Source organism: Diceros bicornis, chromosome 3, assembly GCF_020826845.1.
Source record: "Diceros bicornis minor isolate mBicDic1 chromosome 3, mDicBic1.mat.cur, whole genome shotgun sequence".
NCBI lineage: Eukaryota > Metazoa > Chordata > Mammalia > Perissodactyla > Rhinocerotidae > Diceros > Diceros bicornis.
Window position 1 is genome coordinate 67,033,930 of NC_080742.1, and position 22,043 is coordinate 67,055,972.

The 22,043-nt window shown below is 34.8% G+C and overlaps 1 protein-coding gene across 3 annotated transcripts in view; it reads right to left on the reverse strand.

Moving 5' to 3' along the window:
- Positions 1–22,043, reverse strand: part of TFEC (transcription factor EC) — a 70,379-nt gene that overhangs the window by 33,318 nt on the left and 15,018 nt on the right. For 2 of the 3 annotated variants that reach the window (XM_058528711.1, XM_058528693.1), the window contains exons 2-3: positions 9,497–9,748; positions 2,432–2,518 (exon numbers count right to left, since the gene is read on the reverse strand). In XM_058528711.1, coding sequence (XP_058384694.1) covers positions 2,432–2,518; positions 9,497–9,676 — 267 coding nt within the window. In that variant the 5' untranslated portion in view covers positions 9,677–9,748. The remainder of the gene's footprint in view (positions 1–2,431; positions 2,519–9,496; positions 9,749–22,043) is intronic. The other variant, XM_058528702.1, reaches the window with a different exon arrangement.

Below are 22,043 nucleotides of genomic sequence, written 5' to 3' on the forward strand. Positions count from 1 at the left end.
TCCTTAGTTTATTTACCTTCTGAGCCACAAAATGACTACATAAGTCACATTGTCTTACAACATCATGGAGAGGCAAAAATCTTCTCTTTCTTGGGTTTCTTTTAAAGACTGAAGAAAATTCCTGGAAGGCCCCAGTAACCTGCTCAACATGCCAGAATTGCAAGACAAGCGCATGCTTAAAACAATCTCTGATGAGGGAAATGGGGCCACCAGGGTTGGCTTAAATTAATCAGAAACTTCCTCCTTCTTGTGAAGGAGTGAATGTCTGAAAAAAAAAACTGTGTTAGCAAGAAAGAACTGTGTGCACAGCTAGGAATATGCTACGATAGCGTCTGCTCAGCAGCTGAGAGTAAAGCCAGCACAGAAGAAAACAAAAGCAAAGTTTTATGGAGGAATGTCTACATACAATATTACTTAGGAATTTTTAGATGACGTGAACCAACAAATTCCTTTCATTCTTAAGCCCCAAATGAGCCAGGTTCCGCCATCTGCAGCCAAAAGTTCCCTAGCTAATGTGCTTACTCAAAGCATTCCTCTGAATCAAACAGGTCTTTATTTTTATCCACATGAACTATAAAAATTCTTTTCTTTAATAGTTTTTTATATATTTTCCTACCTCTGTTCTACCAGCCATTCTGATATATTCTCTTTTTATCTCACTGCTGCCTTTTCTTATGTTGTTCTCTTGACTTGCTACTTTTCTGCCTTCATATCTTCCTCTTAAAATCTTAACCACCTTTCATAACTATATTTCAAACATCATCTCTTCATAAAGCATTTCCCAAAAAATCTCAATTTAACATGGTTTCTCCCTCAAACTCCAGAGCAACTCTCTGACGAGCATTTAAAATATACACCTGTAGTCTAGCAAGATTTAATATAAAAACAGCCTTGGAGACTAATATTTTTATTATTCTCTTAATGCAGAAGAAAGCAAAGCAAAGAGAGTTTAAGTGACTTACCCAGTGTCTAGATTAGGACCTGGGTTTAACACCAAGATCCGCACTCTTTCCCTCCTGCCTCTCAGGTGGGCCTCACTGCCCTGCCCCACTGTCAAGTGGCCTCATGACATGTGAATTGTGTCTCAATTTTTAGTTTCCTATGGTGTATGTATTATGCTTTGCACATAATAAATATTTGGTTAATTGAACTGCTTGGTTTTATATGTAGATCTAGATTGATCAATGATTGCTAATGGGTCAACAGCAGGTATTTCTTTATATAGCTACAGATAGGCCAGTAGTATCTATCTTTTTAAAAGTACATTCTGTATATCAAAAGCAAATTCAGGATGGCTATTGCCACCAATTTGTACTGAGTAAGCCATTCTATACAGCCTCTACAAAACAAGTAAGATAATCTGACAAAGAGAACGTTTCAATATATAATTTCAATGAAGTAAGTACCACATTCAAGAGAGAGAAGATTGTGGGAAATTAATGTCATTTCCTCAAACCCAGAAGTTGAATACCGGTTAAGAAAATTGTATACTCATGCTATGAAATTAGACAGGCAGAAATTAGCATTAATAACATATTTATCTAGAAAATTGGTTAGATTTCATCTCACTATACTGCTTGAAATCTGAAGACAAGAGGTAGAAAGAATTGTCGCTCCCTTCTAAACAAAAAATCTGTATAAAACACAAAGTTTTAAACCTCATTTGATCTTTGTCAGATAATACCAGTATTAGTGACTCGTTATAAAGTAGAGGTCCTGCATACCATAGAAGTGGAAGAAAGAGATATTTCTCTTTTTAGATAGTCTATTTGGGAATTAATAAAGAAAAAAGGGGTGCTTTCTCCAATTTTTTCTTAAGGTCTTAAATTTAAGAGGTCCATCATTAACATAGACCTGCCCATTGATTTGCTGATAAAAAGTATCCACACTATGCATTATATTCAGAATTCACTTTCTTTAAGTGAAATGTTTAAAGTAGCAATTCAATTATAATCTTTCATATTTTTTCTCATGTTTTCTAAAAGATCTAAAACCATAAACAAACAAACCCAAAATAACTCTTCAAAATGTGTGGAAAGAGCTTGCACACCCTTTACAGATAACATTTTTAGTAATTAACAAATGAACAATGAGAAGACAACAGCAATCAAATAGGAGATATCATCCCTTCATTACATAATATCCCAGGAATCTGTGATAGATAGATAGGTAGGTAGGAAGGTAGGTAGGTAGATAGATAGATGATAGATAGATAGGATAGTACAAGCCCTATCATCTATCTTCCTCAATAACATTATAGAATCTTTTTCCTGCACCAATAAATATTTTCTAATATTCCTCTGTGATCTTGTGTCTGTTCCAAACGTACAGAAGAAAGCACCATTTGCTAATCAAATAAATTTCTTTTTTATCATCAGAAACTATTATGTATTTCGTTCTAATTGACCTCCTCAGGTCTGGAAACACTTACTGTTCTTTGCATTAGCAGAGGAGAGTCTGTTCCTTCCTCTTTAAAACTTGATTCCATACCGATTATATCCTCAATAACGTCCTCCATCTAGCAAAATATAATACATTTAGAATACTGCACGTAATGATAAAGGTTGTACTTCAGCCTGAATTTAGAAAGAAAAATTTCAGCAATCTTTAAAAGTATTTTTTAGCATGTATAAATTAAGGTTATAGGTGTATCAAAACCCAGAATATTTTAGAACTTAAAATGAAGTAATCCTGACACCCTTTGCCCTGTGCTGCTTTTCCTTGCATTTGCTTCCACCGCTGACAGGTGGTGGCTGGGCACATTACCCTGGGCTGGTCCCTTGGAAGTCAGTATCTATATAAACCAAGTGGTTACCACGATGTACCTCAAGCCAGAGCCCATGTACTTAACATGTAGAGAGATGACTTCCTACAAACTTATTTTTCTTTTAAAATGTTCTGATTGCATCTTACAGGTAGATATCCAAACATCAGTGGTTGAACTTTAGCTGATTAGTCCACATGGATACAACTACATGTAAACATATTATCCAACTTTCCCTAATGACCAATAACAATAACAGCAATAATAACAACAACAATGATAATCATAGACACTTGAAACATTAAAAGTAACAGTGCAGGAGATGTGCCAGGCACTGTTCTATGTGCTCTGCATACATCAGCTCATTTACTCTTCACAACAATCCTATGAGGTGGATACCATCATTATCTCCATTGCACAGATGAGGAGACTCAGAGAAAAAGAAGTCCAATAACTTGCTCCAGATTATATAGCTAGTGAGTAACAGAGGCAGGATTGAAATCCTGGAAATCTGGCTCTGTAGTCCTAATTTAAATCAGCTTTCTACTCCCTTTCTCAACTCCTTTCTAAAATAGTCTTCCTTCTTTTCTGTACATTAGCTGGAGGAGATTTAAAAACCTTACATTTTTAAAATAGCATGCTTGCCCCCCTTTTCTTCTCTCTAGCTCTAGCTCTCTTCTCTCCCATCATATTCTCTGTAGTGAAATTTTAAATATGATGTAAACTCAAAGATCATGAGAATGTTGAATTTATATAACTGTAGTACTCTGAATTTCCCAAGATGTGCAGAAACAGCCAGTAGTAAATTCTGGAAGAGATATAAAATTATTTTATGATTATGTTAATGTTATTTTCTAAGCAAGATTTCTGAGAACCTTATAAAATCAAATGTTCAAAGACTTCTACAAAGATACTTCCAAAGGTGATATGCCAAAAAAATTGGAACACTATTCATATATTAATTTAACAATATTTATTGAGCGATATTTGTTGCAAGACCTTGTTGTAGGTACTGGAGCTATAAAAGCAAACAGCACAAAGTCTCTGCCCTCATGGAGCTCAAACTCTATTGAGGAAATAGACAATAAACAGCTTCATAACAAACAGTGGTCTGAAGAAATTAAAGCAGGTAGGTGGATAGAGTTTAATGGGAATGAGTGTTATTTTAGAAAATGGTCAGAAAAGGATTTACCAATATTTGAACAGAGACATGAATAACATGGAGAAGGATAGTCCTTGGAAAGGAAGCAAAAAATAAGACTGTAAGGTAGGAACAAACTCAGAGTGTACGAGAAAGAGTAAGAGGGCCAATGGGAATGGAGCGGAGTGAGCAAGGGCAAGAAAGATTTGAGATAAAGCTGAAAAGTAAGCAAGGAACTTACATTGTACAACCCTTTGGACCAATGGAGTCCAACAAAAATTTCTGCAATAATGGGAACATCCTATGTCTGCACTATTCAATACAGTAGCAACTTACCACATATGGCTACTGAGCACTTGAAATGTAGCTAGTATAACTGAGGAACTAAATTTTTTCTTTCATTCAATTTTTGAAGATTGCGTTGAATTTGAATTAATTTAAAATTAAATTGAAAGAGCCACATGTGGCTAGTGGGTACCATATCCAAAAGTGTAGCCAGAGGCCGTGGTCTGGACTTTAGATGTAATTCTGTGTGCATTGAGAGATCTTTAAAGGATCTAGGATAATACATATGCATGCTTTGTATCTTTTGGTTTGTCCAGTCTCTGAAGGTTTTAAAGTACATTATTGATTGTTACTAAACTCAAATTTTAATTTCACAATATTTCTTTCATTCACATTCCGCCATTAAATGGACAACAAATTTACACTGAACAGATGTGAAGAAGACCGAAGGGAAGAAGGATACTAATTATGCATAATTTATGGTAAATGCTTTTCTTTGGGGTACTTCTGATAGTTTCAGTAAAATTACACATAAGTCATTTATCCTTTTCTTTCTGGAAGCTTACATTACAAATGATCCAGTCTTTTGAATCTCTAATTTTTCCCTCTTGCCTATAAACATGCTTAGGTTTCTCCTCTTCCAGAAGGAAATCTTTCTTTCCTATATATGAATGTTCATCCTTCTTGGAGGCTCTGCTTTTGCCTTCAACACCTCCATCCCTCGTTTCTGTCGTCTACATACAAGACTATATTTTTCTCTAATTTATTGAAGATATTGGTTCTTCCATTATCCTAAATTGATTTTAAGATTTAAAATTTGCTTCACAGCTTCCAGGAATCTTCATAATTAATCACTACAGAATCCAGTTGTTACTTTAAAAAAGACAACAAACACAACATTTTATATCAAATGAAACAGAATTAAAAGATTAGACAAAAGAATTACAAGTCAGCGTAATAAGTACTTCAGAGTGATAAATGAAATGAAATACAAAGAAGGAATAAATTCTTTTGACTAAAATCAAAATGGAGATAATAGGCATAGAGAGGATGAGGTTCAAGGACAAAGGAATGCACATTGCACCTAAAAACGTCTACAGCAACAACAGTCAGCATTGTATGGCAAAATAATGCTGAATATTTTAGCTCAGCCCTCTCAAAATCATGAATCTGAATTTAGCCTTTTCTTTACCTATTCTCCAGCCCATGCCTTGGGTCTTCTCATCCTCTAAACTGCTTCATTTCTGAAATCTTAAATTCCATTATCTCACTCATTAGATGCAATCTTCCTTTAGATCCAGTCTAGACGCTGTAGCAGATCAACTGAACAATTTTCACTTTATGACCCTCTATGCCTTTGCCCTAGTATCTTTCTGCCCAACCATCCCAAACATACCAGGAGTTTAATCTCTTCACCTCCTGTTAACTCTGAATTCAAGGTAGAATGCTTTCTGCCAACCATCCTACCAAAATTCCTTTTGTTGCTATTTTCTTTGACTGCCAAATTCAATAGATATTTATCAGTCCATATTTTATTGGACTCAGCTGCTACATTTGAGCGTGTGGATCATTCCCTCCATTTTTAAACTAACTCTATCTTTGGCTTCAGGGACACCACACTCTCCTGGTTATCTTTATACTTTACCTTCACGGCCCCTCTCCTCTGACTACCCCTTAAATGTTGGTGATCTCCTCAATCCTACCCTTGGCTCACCACTCTCTTCTCTATATTCATGTTCTCCAGCTCTCTTTCTCATTCAAGTTTTCTAGTACCACCTACATGCTGACAACTCTCAAATCTCTTCCTCTGGTCTAGATTCTTTCTCCTCAAGGCAAACCAACATCTCCGTATGATGCTCTCACAGATACCTCAGCTCTAACGTGTTCTAATCAACTCCATCATCTCTCACTGTGTTATGGAAATAACCTGCCCTCCCTCAAGGCTTTTTCCACCACATAGCTGACAGAGCGATATTAAAGTCAAATCTGATTATGCCACCCCAGCCCTCACAAGAGAAAGCCCTTCAAGGATTTGATATTGCTTAACATGGAGTGTCAGCCTTTCTGTGATTTGTCTATTACCTACTTCTCTGGTGTCACCTTTTACCACCATCTGCCTCTCATTTTTGCTCACCTCATGCTGTTTCCCATCTCTATTCTTTGCTTATGCTATCTCACCTGGCCAAATGCCCTACTAGCCATCATCCTCGAAGTCTTACTATTGATATACTTCTGATAAGAACAGCACTTCTGTGCTCCTATTATCCCATTGCCCTTTCTACATAATATTATAATTATTTGCTTACTTTTTTTCTCCTCCCCTCAACTTGGAGCTCCTAGAGGGTACAGTGGATAAGAAAAATAAGACAATAAATAATTAAAATGTATCATGAGCTATGAAAATGCTATAAGTACAATTTCTATCCATATGATATAGGTGTTACCATGTAAAGTCAGAGAATAGGCACCTAATCCACACAGAGAACCACCAGGAAAAGCACCTTAGATAAGAAACCTGAAATGAATTTTGAAGAGTGAGTTGGAATTATCTAGACGAATGGTAGAGATTGAATGAGTAGTTGATAAAGAAAGGATATAAGAAGAGAGAACCTGGCCACCATGAGAATTACTAGTGAACTCCTATGGCTAAAGCACAGAGCAACCTGGGGATGCCAAATGATAAGTTTGGGTCAGGAGGCGAGGGTTAGGTGTAGAAGGGTCCTGTGTGCCATGAGTACAAATTTGGATTTTATCCCAGAAAGACACATGCTATTAAGTGTTTCTTTTGATTTTATATTTTGTTGTCTTGGAGACCTTTAATCACCAAGTTACTCCTAATTCCAACCTCTAAATACTGAATCTAAAGATGTTCTCACAGACTTACTCTGTGGCAGCCACGATTTCTGGGATCTTCTTTGAATTAACGCAATGTTCCCTGCTGTCACGGGAGGACAAGCTTAGTAGAAAGAAACACCAAAAGATGGCAACTGCCACCATCTCCTGAGCCCCCACTCTGTCCTTGTATGAGGAACTTTAAAAATGGAAGCATCAAAACAACTCTTCAAGGTGTAGAATTGTTGGTGAGAGAGCATAAGGGTTGAGACCACACAGCTGGCAAGTAGTGGTTCTAATCTCCTGCTGTCTGACCTTAAAGACCGCACACCTTCTGCTTTGTGTCGTGGACTCCTAGCACCAATCAGAGAATACTAGGAAATTGCAAGAACTTAGGATACACCCTAGCTATTAAAGATAACAAGACTGTGAATGATGGCAGTACGTGAAAATGTGCACTCGATAAGTCAAATTCAAAGTGAACACACACTGATTAAAAATATAACTGACAATAAAATTATGATTAAATGGACATTAATGATGGAAGAGACTTCTACATACATAGTTTAAAGTACAATGGTTAAGGGCCGGCCCGGTGGCGCAAGCGGTTAAGTGCGCGCGCTCCGCTGCGGCGGCCCGGGGTTCGCTGGTTCGGATCCCGGGCGCGCACCGACGCACTGCTTGGTAAGCCATGCTGTGGCGGCGTCCCATATAAAGTGGAGGAAGATGGGCACCGATGTTAGCCCAGGGCCGTCTTCCTCAGCAAAAAAAAAGAGGAGGATTGGCGGATGTTAGCTCAGGGCTGATCTCCTCACGAAAAAAAAAAAAAAAAAAAGTGGAAAAAATTTTGTGTGTAGTCAGTGTGTACATTGCTCCTAGCCCACTATACCTCTTGGGGATTTCAACCTTTCCCAGCCATGCAACTCCCTTTGACTGATACCACTTGAAGGACCACTAAGATCACGTAAATTTCCTTTATAATGCACAAATTTATTATAAAGGAAAAGGTAAACTGTGTGCCTTAGGAATAAAAATATTTACTAAGAAAAATCGAAAAAACTGATATATGTTACTTATTCTTTCTTATTTTTTAGAAAACATATTTCATAAGATACACAATAAGATCATTTTCTGGGTTTTGCCTAGAATTCAGTGGCAAATGTATATCATTTGGGATTTTTTTCCCTTTAGAAATCAATCTCCCACACAATAAAGTGAACTTTGGAAGAAGGTGGTTCTAAGATAAATTGTATTGGGTGAGCTCTAATATTTACTGTGCAGATGATTTTTATCCTAAATATATTTTTATGATCCTCATAGAATGAAGAGAGAACCTAGTTCTATATTCATCTTTTTGTGTGTGAAAAATTCTTTATATATCCACTACTGAAAAATTTAAGCAAAACTCACGTAGAGATTTATGCTCAGATTTGGATTTCAAGTCCTTCTTTGTGGTTGTTTTATATTTCATTAAACAATCTAACAGATCCTTGTTCTTTTCCCTTTTCCAGACTAACATAAAATTTGTAAAAAAAGAAACTTCCTCTATCATTTGGAATTCAACTAATGGGATACTGAGCATTACTCTTTTGTACCTGGAGGCTACAGACTTAATAGCTAAAAAGCAGCGACCTGAAATCAGTAATAAGCACCAGAAATGTAGATTGGGAGATTAAACCTGGGAGATCAGAGGACCATGGCTCCATCTAACAAATCAAATGGAAAAAAAGAAAAAGACAAGACAAGAAATCTCAGTTATTAATGTAGTTTTTCTGCATTGAGAAATTAAAGGAAATCTTTTTCTCAGTTCTAGTTATTCCCAGTTCTATTCATATTTCAGTATTTTTTAAAGGTGCATTTACAAGCAAATCATCATAAACTCCACTAGGATAGACACTCTTATTCGTTTTACATCCTCAACACCTGTAAATTTCCATTATTTAGTAAATGGTAGGCAAGTATTAGTTGAAAATAGAAATAAATGAATAGATAATTGATAGTAAAAAATCCAGATATAATTCCATAAAATATTAAGGGCAAGAAGACTATAGTCTTATTCTAATGAACATTTCTAGGGCACGTATTTACTGCTATTTAAACAACTTCTGCCTGTTTTATTTTAATGGGTATCTAAGATAATATAACTATCGATAAATATTTTAACTAAAGTTACCAGAAAATCTTTACAATTAAAGCTAAATCTTCTTAACATCAGATGTCTCTTAATGTTAGAGGCCATTTGACTCACATTAATACATAACTGAAATGAATACTAAAAATGGATTGTTATATTTTATTATGCATAGTAATTAATATAGGTATTATTAATTATTAAAAATTAATAAAGACAACCCATTTGTGAACTGAATTTGCATTTGGAATGTGTACTATAAAAATGTCAACTTCAATTTCTTTAATAGTGTTTTTTTTCCAAAAACTGATTATATATTTTTATAAGCAGCTATTAGACATACATGCCATTCCGCATTGTCATCTTCTTTCCTAAGACTTAGCAACTTTGTGAGCGGATTTCCAGTGAAGCCAGTGTCACTCTCGGGCGACGGGTGTCCCTGCTGTACCAGAAGTGCACTGCTTGGGGTTGGAGGGTGTGACCGTTTAAGAGTCTGGTTGACAATCTGGTGGTCAAGGGTCATGAAGGGTTTTACTTGCTGCCTCTGGACTTTCTGTAGCTGAGTCCTCGCAGGACTTTCCAAGTGTGCTGAGACCTACAAAACAGAAAACAAACAAATGCAACGTGTAGCATCATCTGGTAAATCAGAGTTCCACTTTCAACAATTGAATTATGACAATAAACACACTATAATGTCTAGTTTCTCTCAAATTTACAGTCTATGCTTCTGTCATAATTTACATAAGATATTAATGGATGATAATTTTTAAGAAGTAATTTAAACTTTACTAAAGTATTTTAAATGCTAACCAAATTTTTAGGAATAGCCCCCAAAATAACATGCCACTGAAACAAAATTTGGAAAAAATATATAAACAGCAATACATTTTGAGAGGCGTAAAATAACATAAGAAAAATACAGCCGATTCACTATTACTAGTGATTACGTATTTCTTGGATTCCTTTATATTACATATAAATATTCCGTGGGATATAATCACTACTATTTTTTACCAAGAATTTTAAAAAATTATCCTTGAAGGAGCAGAAACTAGAAATATATATTAATATATTAATTAATTAATTAATATTAGCATGTTAATTAATATATTAATATTAAGTGTGATGCTTTATGGGTGGTGAAAATTTAGGCGATTTTTTTTTCACTTTTCTATGTTTTCCAAGATTTCTATACTGAGCTTATTTTTAAACCCTTCCATATTCTTACTTTATAATAATAATAATTTGGTAGAGTCATTGTGAAATGACAGAAAGAAATAGTCAGAGAAAGATCTAACCAGGGTCATGTGCTAACTAAACTGTCCAGTATTTTGAAATCCTTTTTTCAAAACATAAACTTAAAGTTCTGGCCATCTTCAATCTAGTTATCACAGTTAACGATTTATTTGTATAAGAACAATTTTAAACATTTCAAGCTTTCGTATTAAAAACCTCTGAAAGTAGTATTGCCTGCCAGTTCTCTTTATATTTACTATGCTAGGATTTGGCTTCTAATACATTTTCCTCAAGTGGCCTATATATTAACCTATTTAATACTTCCCTCATGTTAAACAATAGTAAAGATTGCTGTACAGCGCTTATTTTTCCTTTTATATCAGTTACATAAACTACTCCTTAAATCCCTTAACATGCATTACCCCAGATAAATAGCCTTTACAGAGTATTTTGCATTTAAATTAGCTGGTTTGGGGTACAATATTGTAGTAGTTACTTTAGTTTAATTCTGTTATGCTGACATTTTTAGCATTATTTTAATTGTACTACCATAAAATAATTTTTCAGTCATATAAAAAAGATTAAGATTGGTAATAAAGATTACACATATTACTAATTATATTGCTTTGAGCTTTAAAGTTGTAGAATAACATTTCATTAAAATGCCAGTGGTAATTTTTTTAGGGTAGCTATTTAGATTATCCTCCAGTTTTAAGTTAATCCTTCTTAATCTGTATACATTTACAAAATGTACATTATAAATAGCATTTCCAGATTCACAAATCTGAATGATCTTTCAAACAATGTAACTGAATGCTAAAGAACACTGTATACCTACAAATGGAAAATATCTCTTGTTCTAAGAAAAGTACGTTGAATTGGAATTTACAACATTCATTGACTGATTCATTTTCCACTTTTCATCCATTGACTCTAAAAGCCATTAGAGTACTTATTGCATGTTGTGTCACATCAAGAGTACAAGAGAAGTCGGAAATGTGATCCCAGGGCTCTGGGCGTTTATGATCTAGTTGGGCAAGGTTAATATCAACTACAGCAAAAACAATAATAATGATAATAGTAATATGCAACAGATACCAGGCACTGTGCTAAGCAATTACATACAGTGGTTCATTTAACCCTTGTTACAGCCTTAGGAGATAAGTATCATTAGTATCTCCATTGCACCATAGAGATGAAGCCATGGAGACTTAGAGAGGTTAAAGGACGTGCCTGTTATCACTCTGCTAGGGAGGGATGGAAGTGGAATGCAAAGCCTGCCTCCCTAAACACTGTACAATATTGCCTCCTGACTGAAATGACTGGAATACAAAGCAAAACCTCAGTCATGTATACAATGAATTAAAAGTGCCATAGAAAGCATGATTTTTAAAAACTAATTGGAAGAGAAGATGGTTATAAATCAGGTGTTGGAAAGAGATGGTCCTGCATAGGGTGGCAAAAGGAAGGAAATCTCAAATGAAAAGATCAAAAGGAAAGGAGACGAGAAGCTGGGAAACAGTCAGAAATGTTAGTCATGAAAAGGAACTCACAGATATTTTTTCTTTCTCCAAGCAAGACTACCATCTCCTCTTGATACCACCCTATACAGACACAGAATAAAATATAAAATGGAACCAACTCTAATTCTGCCTAAATTATCAGTTATTTATAGGGAATCACAAAGGTTTAGCAGGCGGGGGGGACTGTCTTGGATCCTACCTATACAACATCTGTAAAGTAAGCATAAGAGTCTAAAAGCTTAGAGAGCAGGGGAAGATTCAATGGAATGTGATTAAACCACTCCCCAGAAAATCTCTGTCTTTTCCAATCATGGACTGACATCAGAACAATGGAGACAGCTAAGTGTATAACACCAGTTAAACCATGTGCAGCCAATTTTAAGATACTTTTAAATTGCCTAGGGTCTGAAGACACAACCATAAAACTATCTATTGGATTTGTTTTACTGAAGGTCCAGTATGTGGTTGGGTGAAGTAAACAAAATTATAAGTTGCCATTGTTCATTTATTCACTTATTCAAGAAATATTTTTTGAGTGCCAAGTGTGTGTGCACTGAGTGGTGAACTGAAGGTGGAAGGGAACTAACCACCTTGTCTGCCTTCAAAGAGTCTAGACAGGGAAGAAAAATATGAGATCTCCAAGGGCAAGGACTGTGTCTATCTCGCTGGCTGCCGTACTGCAATACTTTTTTTTTTTTTTTTGCCATACTTTCTATACATAACCCAGAGTAGGGCACACACAGCAGGCATTTTAAAATATGTGTTCATACGTGTTCAATGAATGAATGAAATAATGAGTCATTAAGGTATAGTGTATGAGTAACTATGGCAACCACAGAGAGCTCTGGGAATCTACTTGAGCAGGTAAACCATAATCAGAATACTGAAGTCTTCACCTAGAAGGCTGGAGCAGCTATAGATTGTGATTTGGTTCATTGGGCTGTCAAGAGATTAAGACCATCCAGATGTCGGGAAATTTTGCTATGGAAAACAATAGATAAATCATATCTCCAGAACTCTGAATTATGTCTCAACATTATCACTCTGACATACTGCTATTGCAAACTAAAAATAATGATGGTTGGTTTTTGTCCAAAGTTTTGTCTATGTGCAGAAATCTGTTTTATTTCACTTAAAAGAATTTATTTACTTATAGTTCCCTATTTTCCAAAATATTGTAAATAAATATGAGATATGAATGTGGTGAGAGGTATTTACACCAGAAAATGTAGGTGGAAGGTTAATTTTATAATCAAGTACAAAAAATTTACCCATGAGCATCCTGGCAGCCAAGGAAAAGGAAAATAAAAAGATTCTTAGGTGGAATCTTATAAAATTGCAGACTTTTGGCCATTTTTGGTCTACAAAATGTCAGTTCCTTATGGTTCAACCTAATACATACTTCTTATTAAGTAATTAAATCATACAGGTTCTGAAGAGATACAAATATTTTTAAGAATAATATCTGAGAAGTTATAAACTAGATTTTTTCATGGAGGACTTAAATGATATATTGAACAAAATTCCAATAGCAGCTTTTGCAAAATATGCAGTGAAATTCCTCGTGTTTTAAAAAAATATTTATTGTCTTAAATTGGGTTAGCCGGGAAACATACTCTGAGACTTGCCTGCAGGAGGTTTATCGGGGGAATGGGGGGGGGTGCTGCTTTCAGAACCTGGGCCAAAGCAAAGTGAGGAAAGCAGGGTCGGGGGAGGGAACGGGGTTCAGTCATGAAGGGGATACTCTAGGCCATGCACCATAACATCCTCTATGTTTATTTTTGATCAAAGGCCCAAAGTATAATACGAATCAGCTCAAGTGAAAAACCCAAATATATAACTTTGTATTGATCTGACTTGACCCTTAGATAGCACCTAGACAGGGCAGAACACTGTTTTCCAAACCAATTTATACTGCAGATGCCATATTTGGACCACCTGGTTAGATCATTACCCCACCATCAATTGTCTCAAACTAGGCTTTGTATAGAAATTACGTTGTTTAAAAAAAATAGTTCCATCATTTAGAGTTACAAAAATGAAAAACTTAGCTTAAAAAGTCTATTTTTTTGAAATATGTTTCAAATGTAGTTAAATTCTCATATTCCAGTAAAGAGACGTGGGTCTTATAAAAAATTAGAAATATATGTATTGGTAAACTATGAAAATGCTAGATCCATTAACAAGCGAACCAGGGTAATGTGCTTAATGGGTAAACTGAAGTATTTTTTTAAAAATTTGAGTCACAAAAATTCCTGCAAGTACGAGCTGAAGGGAAGGAGTTGGTCGGGAAGAAAAAAAAGCATCCTCTTGGTTGCGGAAAACGTCATCACTGGGGAGTCACAGTCGCAAATACAAAACGTATGTAATCTGCGGTTTCTATTTTTTTCCTTTTTCAATTCCTGTTTTTAGACTAGAATAGATGCAGGGATCCTGACTGTTGAGAGAATTGATGGCGATCCCTGAGAAAGCAGCCTAATGTCATAGAAAAAAGTCAGATCTCATTCTCTGACAATAGCAGTTGAAACAACAGATGATGATTTAGGGTATTTGATTTCTGATGATTTATTTTTAAATCCTCAAGTTTAAATCAGTCTTGGGAGTTTTAAACTCTATAAATCAGCAAATATTTAGTTAGAAATTAATTAAGATTAACAAAAAGTTATGTGGCCCTATTTGCATTTGGATTTAAAATCTCTTGGTAGGTAGAAGAGCTGTGGAGTAATGCAGGCCAGCCAAGCAGCTCTGGCTGGAAGAGCTTTCTGTGTCCCACAAGGAGTCATTTCTATTTATACACAGTGGTTTTCAAATGATGCTCCTAGATACATGAGTTCATCCCCCCAATTTACTTCTTAGTGTTCTGTGCTATAGTCTTTTGACCTAGTTCTTACATGGGTTTTAGATCCTATCTAATGGATAACAACAGGAGAGTATATTGTATGAGGAAACTTTAGAAACAAATGGGTAGCCGTACCAAAAAAACTTTGAAAGACTTCACCAACCCTGTGATTCTCTATCTATAACATTGTCTACTTGTATCATATCTCCTTAAATATTGCTACACATCATATAAATACTTTTAAACAATTCACATTTATTCAGGCATATATAGATATATATATACATTAGCTTCTTCAAAAATGTTATCTTTTTATAGAAAAATCATAAAATAATGGTGAACGCCCTCAGCTAATTGCTTCAGTGTTCACTCAGCAAACATTTAATGAGAGTTTGCTCTTTGTTTTAAAGCCAGTCACAAGAGAAAGTCATTCCTCTCCAGAAAGCAGGTCTGTGACGCATGTGTCACCATCCACCTGGAGACCACCTATCTAAACTGAGGGCACGGAACCTGGGAGAAGATGAAACACCTTCTGGGTACGGGTCTTTTGAAATTCAAAACTAAAAAGTGATGGAAAACATTGCACAAGCAATTGTGTCAATAACAAGACTTTTTATCACCGTTAATTTGACTAGCCAAACAAATCAATCAGGCAAACATGGGTGCCTACCTAATAAGCATGTTTAGACTATCTGGGAGGAGAGAAACAGAAGTAATATTAAATAAGAAATAGATCTATTCTAAATATATTACCTGGTGATAGCAAATAAAAACACATAGACTCTCACCAAACACACACACACGCACAAACACACACACTCATCAAAAAGCAAGACAGACAATCTCATTCACTACAACATGATGGTCCTTATTTCATTTTGTTAATTTTGTACTAAGCATGAGTTTAATAAACGAAGTAAAAACTTAGACTTCACAAGTGAGTAATAGGTAACTATTAATTATGTTCCTAATATCAGAGGTATATAAGAAGAAATCTATTTTGGGGGGCTCACAAATCAACTACCTCCCAGATACCTACTCATAAAAGCCACATGACACTTGTTAATGTTCTGTAGCAAAGATTAATAACTCATTTCTTCAAATCTTACTTTCTTCACAGCAGTCTTTGGATATGATATACCCATAAATCTCATCTTGACTAAACCTAAAATTATACAGTCGAGCTGGTCTGATTGAGATGTAACTACTGAACAAAGTAGGGCCAGTTCATCAAAAGTTTTGCTTAGGTTTCTGAACAACTGTCAGCATATTTCAGCAGAGTATTATATAATCCAAAGCCATTTAATGGATAAGAATATAAAATGTGATTGTAACATATTCCTTCAGTCTCAATTATTTGAATTTGGATAATTCCAATGGTGTCTCTTAGAGGAGAGACTCACTCTTAAGAGACTTAAAGAGGCATGCATATTATAAAGCAGAATTTTCCTAATTCAACAGTGTTCTAGCAGTGAAAATGCTTGCACTCCATGAGCACTCATATTTATACTATAAAGTCTAAGCTTCCCTTACAACTCCATCTAGCTCCATTTATACTTGCATTAATTTGTTTTATGTTAGTATCTCAGGAAAATTACCATTTTATACCTTTAAAAGAATTAAAACAAATGCCAGTAATAACCAGGGCTTGTTTAGTCTGATGTGTTTTTTAAAATCTGTGTATTTGGAATTTTTGAGCCATAAATATCAATTAAGAATCACATCAGAGATTGGCCATCTCATGTTGGCTTCAAAACAACACAACAGCCACATACATGCTAAAGTCAACTGGCAACATAATCAAGAACCAAAATAAGTTCAAATGAAACATGCAGATAACTTAAGTCATAATACTTTAAAATATATTTGACATTGCATTCGCAGGTTTAGCATTCATTAAGTCTATAAATATTTTTGAAAGCCTTCTACACATCAGCTTTTATGCTACTGTAATAAGCTCTGGGGATATAATTATGAACAAAACAGGCATTCAAAGAGTTCACAGTCTATTAGGAGAGAAAGATAATTAACCATATGATTACAACACGATGTGATAAACTCTGTGAAAGTAAAAGGTGTCATGAAACCAAGCAGAAAGATCTAGATAAAATGGGAACAAGTCATTCAAATGGCAGTCAGTTTCTGCTACTAATTTCACTGATTGATTCACTTAATCGATACATGTGTGTCTATGTACACTAGCCACTTGTGTGGGTAACAATGGTGAGCAAAGTGAAACATGGTCCCTCCCCGCATGCAGCTTACGGACGGGTGGAAGAGACAGCTTTTAATCAAACAGTCACACAAATGAGTAATTTTCAAGCGCTGTAAGTGATAGGAAGGAGGGATACACACCACTGTGAGCATGTAGAAAAAGATTATCCAGACAGAAGTTAGGCACAACTTCCCTGAAGAAAGGCTGAAGGGTAGGGCTGGATCTGGAGGATGAGTAGGAAGTAACTAGAGGAAGAGTATAAAAAGCATTCCAGGGAGATGGAGCAGCATGTGCGAAGACCCTGGTGGGAGGAAGCAAGATGAGAAAAATGCACTGAAAGGAGGTGATGGGACTAGAGCAGAGAGATTATGGTGTGGTATGGAGCAGGGGGGCCAGTAGGGCCAGTCCATGCAATCCTTTGGGTATATAAAAGTGTCTCATTCTCTTTATCACAAGGAAGGGGACAGTAGTAGTTCAGCTGGATGAATTTTAGATGGGTAAAATGAGAATCCAGGAAAGAAAAAAGGCTGCTTGAACTAGGATCCTGTGACAAGGGTGAGGTAGTCACATGGAAACAAGCAGTTGGATTTGAGAGATGCTTAGAAATGGATTAAGAAATGATGCCCGAATTTCTAGCTTATGTGACTGAATAGATAGTGATGCTCTTCACAGAGAAGATTGGGATTTTGGGGAAGGAGAGAATCACAAGTTTGGTTTTGAACACATTGAGTTTGTGATGTTTTGAAGGTGTCCAAGAGGGTGTGTGAAGTAAGCAGCTGAATATATGGGTCTAGAACTCGGAAGTAAGGTATGGACTGTGGATAAAATTCATATGACATTTACACTTAAGTGATAACTGATGAGATGGTCGTTGGAGGGTGTACAGAATTAGAAGATGAGAGGGCCTAGAACTGAACGTGGTGGACTCCCAAGTTCTAATTACACATAGGGCAATCTATTCTAGTTCTAAACTCTATTTTTCCCCTGGGTTCCACTGATTTTTTTTTTCACATATTTTGCAAAATGTTTATTTGAAGTTTGTGTGTGTTACACCTTTAGGTAAATCCTCCTTAATTAAATAATTATTAGCTTACCCTGTTCCCAAAATTATGCATTTGACCCTTTGATATAGGTAAAGCCTTATTTTTCTAGTCGAACTGCATTACAACTCTCATATTATCTGTTCTTAACCTCATAACTGCAATTCGAAAATCCAAGAAACTCTGAAAATCAAAAGTTTTTATGTTTGGCACAAATTCATTTGATGGCAAAATCTGACCTGAAATGAAGTAAAGCTATTTATAGTCTTTCTTTATACCACTTATAGCAGCTATTCACATGCATTGCTGCAGATCTATTAATGGGTTTGATTACAAGATGCTGTCTGGGGCCTCTCTGGGGGTGTCAAGGAATAAATAGCATGTGTACAATATTACCTACCAAAATTTGAAATATTGAGAATTCTGAAACACATCTAGCCTTAGATTTTGGGATAATAGATTTCGTACCTCTTTTTGTTTATTAAGTGGACAGCCTGCAGAAAGGACTATGCTATAGGCTTTGCATATATTATCTTGTTTAATCTTACCAATATCATAAATAAAAACTCAATTGGGCCTCCACAAGTATTTTTTAAAACTTCAGTGCAATATTTAAGTGTATTTTATTTTCAAAAATTATAATGTATCAAAAATTAAAATTCAAATTGAGCATATGCTATCTCTTGGAGAAATAATGAAATGAGAAAATGTTCTTTCTAATTCAACAAAACAATTGAATGAATTAAAGATGTATTTTTCCTTTAAGAAGAAGGAATTGTCCAGGTGTAACATTATATTTCGATATTATTAGACATATTTATGTTTATGGCTGTATTTAAATAAACTAATATTACAGTTTATATGCTTTTTAGAAGTTTATTACACAATTAAATTGATTCTGTAAATGTGGAAATGTATAAGTTAATTATTTATGCTAGATTCAGTAAAAAGTCTTAAATTTTTTTTAAAAAAATGTTTATCTGACTGCATTAAAGCTTAAACATTAATATTTATTAAGAAAACTTTTATAAAGCAAAAGACATCCTGCTTCAGAAATCAACAATTGTATTTCGACGATGCTTTACACTTCACAGTTACTTTCAACTTAAAGCTCTCATGTAATGCTTAAATGTACTATTTTTCATCCTCAGTATAGTGACCTTTTGATATCATTTTCATTATGAAGTTGTGAATGTTCTTTCAAGAATGCAGAGAATAAAGGAGAAATAAGACTGACTTCTTTAAAAGGTCATATTTCAAATATCTTGGAAAGTCATCAATGCATTTTTTTTCATTTTATGTGTTCTAAAATAGATCCAAAGCCATAAATAGGAACATCTGGGACAAAAAATCCAAACCTCCCTATAATCCTTGTCATCTCTTGTACAATTCTGCTCCAAATGCATTATATTTTTCACTTTTATTGTATCTTAATGGTAAGATTTGGGATAATATCAATACACAGCCAACTTAGGCAGACCTTGTTAAAGATACTCACAGACCACTTGATGTAGTTGAATTTATAACAAGTAAATTTATATATTTTTGTAAGAATAAAGGGATCATAAAGGTTTATTCCTGAAAAAAAATTCTAAAGAATTCAAATGTTTAAATCATCTTAGGCTTAAAAAGTTTTTAGATCCTTTATCTACTTTATGAGTTGATATATGATCATCAATTAATAAAGTCATTTTTATCATAATAAAATGTCATCATTAGAACTGCAGTATTCTAGTCTAACCATTTTCTAAAGAATATGATTGGGGCATTTTAGGTAGTTAAATATTAAAATAATCTAATTGAAAATGAGACTTTGAAATTATTCATTTTGATTGACAAACTGCAGAAAATGGCTTTGTTTCATAAGTACATTTCTATCACTCAATTTTTGTAGACATTACTAGTATTTCTGGAAAAAAGAGGATAATATTTATATTTTCTTTGTTCTACTTAACTAGTAAATATGATTATTTTTTGCTCCCTATGTTTTAAATTCACCCGTTATTACATTATTTACATAAATCAAATTCTTCAAGTAATTGTGCCTTCACGTAGGAAAGGCCTTCAGTTACACAGCTGCTGTAGTTTCACTTTCCCCTTGTCACTGAAGAACAATGTTCCTTTAGAATCAAAGAAACATACTTCTGTTTTAAATTTTTTATGGTTATAGAAAGTACATAGCCATGAAACATTAATTCATTGAGGAGGTTGATCACAGGACTTCATGGACTAGTTGAAAGCCCCAGAATGCAAAATAATAGTAGCTACAGTCACAAGTTGAATCAAACTTTCCAATGATTGGAGTAAGGACTTTTATCTTCATTTTATAGATGAAGAAACTGAAGCTCAGACAGGTTGTCAGACTTGCTCACAACCACACAGGCAAAATAGTGACCTCTATTTCCCATTTTTTGATTCCAAGTAGGGCATTCTTTCTTATTTATTATATGCTTACAAGGATAATAAAATTTAACTCCAGCTCCCATTATTAGGAAAAAAAACATGTCTTATATCTATATACAAATATGAATCAACTGACTCCATTCTCTGGAGGAAAAACCTTTGGAGTTGCTTCCCAACTATTAATTGAGTTGGACTTGATTCACTCTTGACTGTGTTTTTTTCTTACTTTGTGTTTCACTTCATCTATCTTGTAACCACCATGTGTTGCAAACTCTAGGTTCTCCACACAGTGTGGGACAATGCTATAACTGAAATCTACCATCAGAAAATATTCACTCTAGATGAGCATTTCCTTTAAGGTACTTTTTCTACTTTAGTCTCTAGATCTATGTATTAACTGTACACTGTTCTGAAGGGTCCTAACCCTCTTCCCCAGAAGAAATTTTATTTTGCTTATATCATCTTTACTTTTACCTTTGTGTTTCTTTCTAAAAACCTCTAACTCCTTTTCACAAGAGAGAAAGGGTGGATGGGGATGGAGGGAGTGGAGAAGGCAGAAAATAATATTATTTTCAGCTTGGCTTATTCTAATTAAATATCTTGACGATTCTATTTAGTATCTTTAAACTTCTTACACCAAGGGATAAATTTGAGAAATGAACAAATGCATATAAAAAGTTGGCAAGAATTGAAATAATAGAAAAGTTCTCTGTAAGATCTTTCTTTTGTGTCAATTACTTTTGAGAAATAAAGGAAAAAAAATCAAAATGCTAGTTAATATTATAGCTTTGGAAAATGTGGAAAATATTTTTACTGTAACTTCAGAGATGAGAATCCAGGATTCTATTTTCCATACTAATTTGAGCAGACAAACCAAGTAAAATAAAACTTTTTCCTTGAAAACTAAAAGGAGAAAACAAAAATATATTTGAAAATATTTGTTTTAGCTTTTTTTACCTTTTTTTCAATTATTCTGTGGTAGGTAAAATAATGCCTCCCTCACCAAAAATATCCACATCTTGATCCCTAGAACCTGTGGATATGTAACCTTACATTACAAAAGGGACTTTGTAGTTGTGACTAACTCAAGGATCTTGAAATTGGGGAAATTATCCTGGATTATCTGGAAGGGCCCAATGTAATCTCAAAAGATGGTCCTCATAAAAGGGAGACAAGAGAGTCAGAATCAGACAAAAGGAGATGTGATTATGGAAGCAGATGCCATAGTGATAAGCATTGAGTCAAAGAATTCAGGCAGCCTCTAGAAGCTGGAAAGGCAAGAAAATAGATTCTCCCCAGAACCTTTAGAAAAGAACTAAGCCCTCCCGACACTTTGATTTTAGCCTTGTGAAAATGATTTTGGACTCCTGTCCCCTAGAACTGTAAGATAATAAATGTGCATTGTTTTAAATCACTAAGGTTGTGGTAATTTTATTACAGCATCAATAGGAAACTGATACATAGTTCTTCTTAATTCTGAGTTTTATTTTCTTACTCTTGCAGCATTAAGAATTTGCTAATGGCTTCTAAGAAACACCCTGCCTGGAAATGCTGGTACTATGGGATTTCCCCATCCTAGCTGCCATCACTTGAGGAAAATCCTAACAAAGGTCAGCTCCCTAAATCTAATGCCT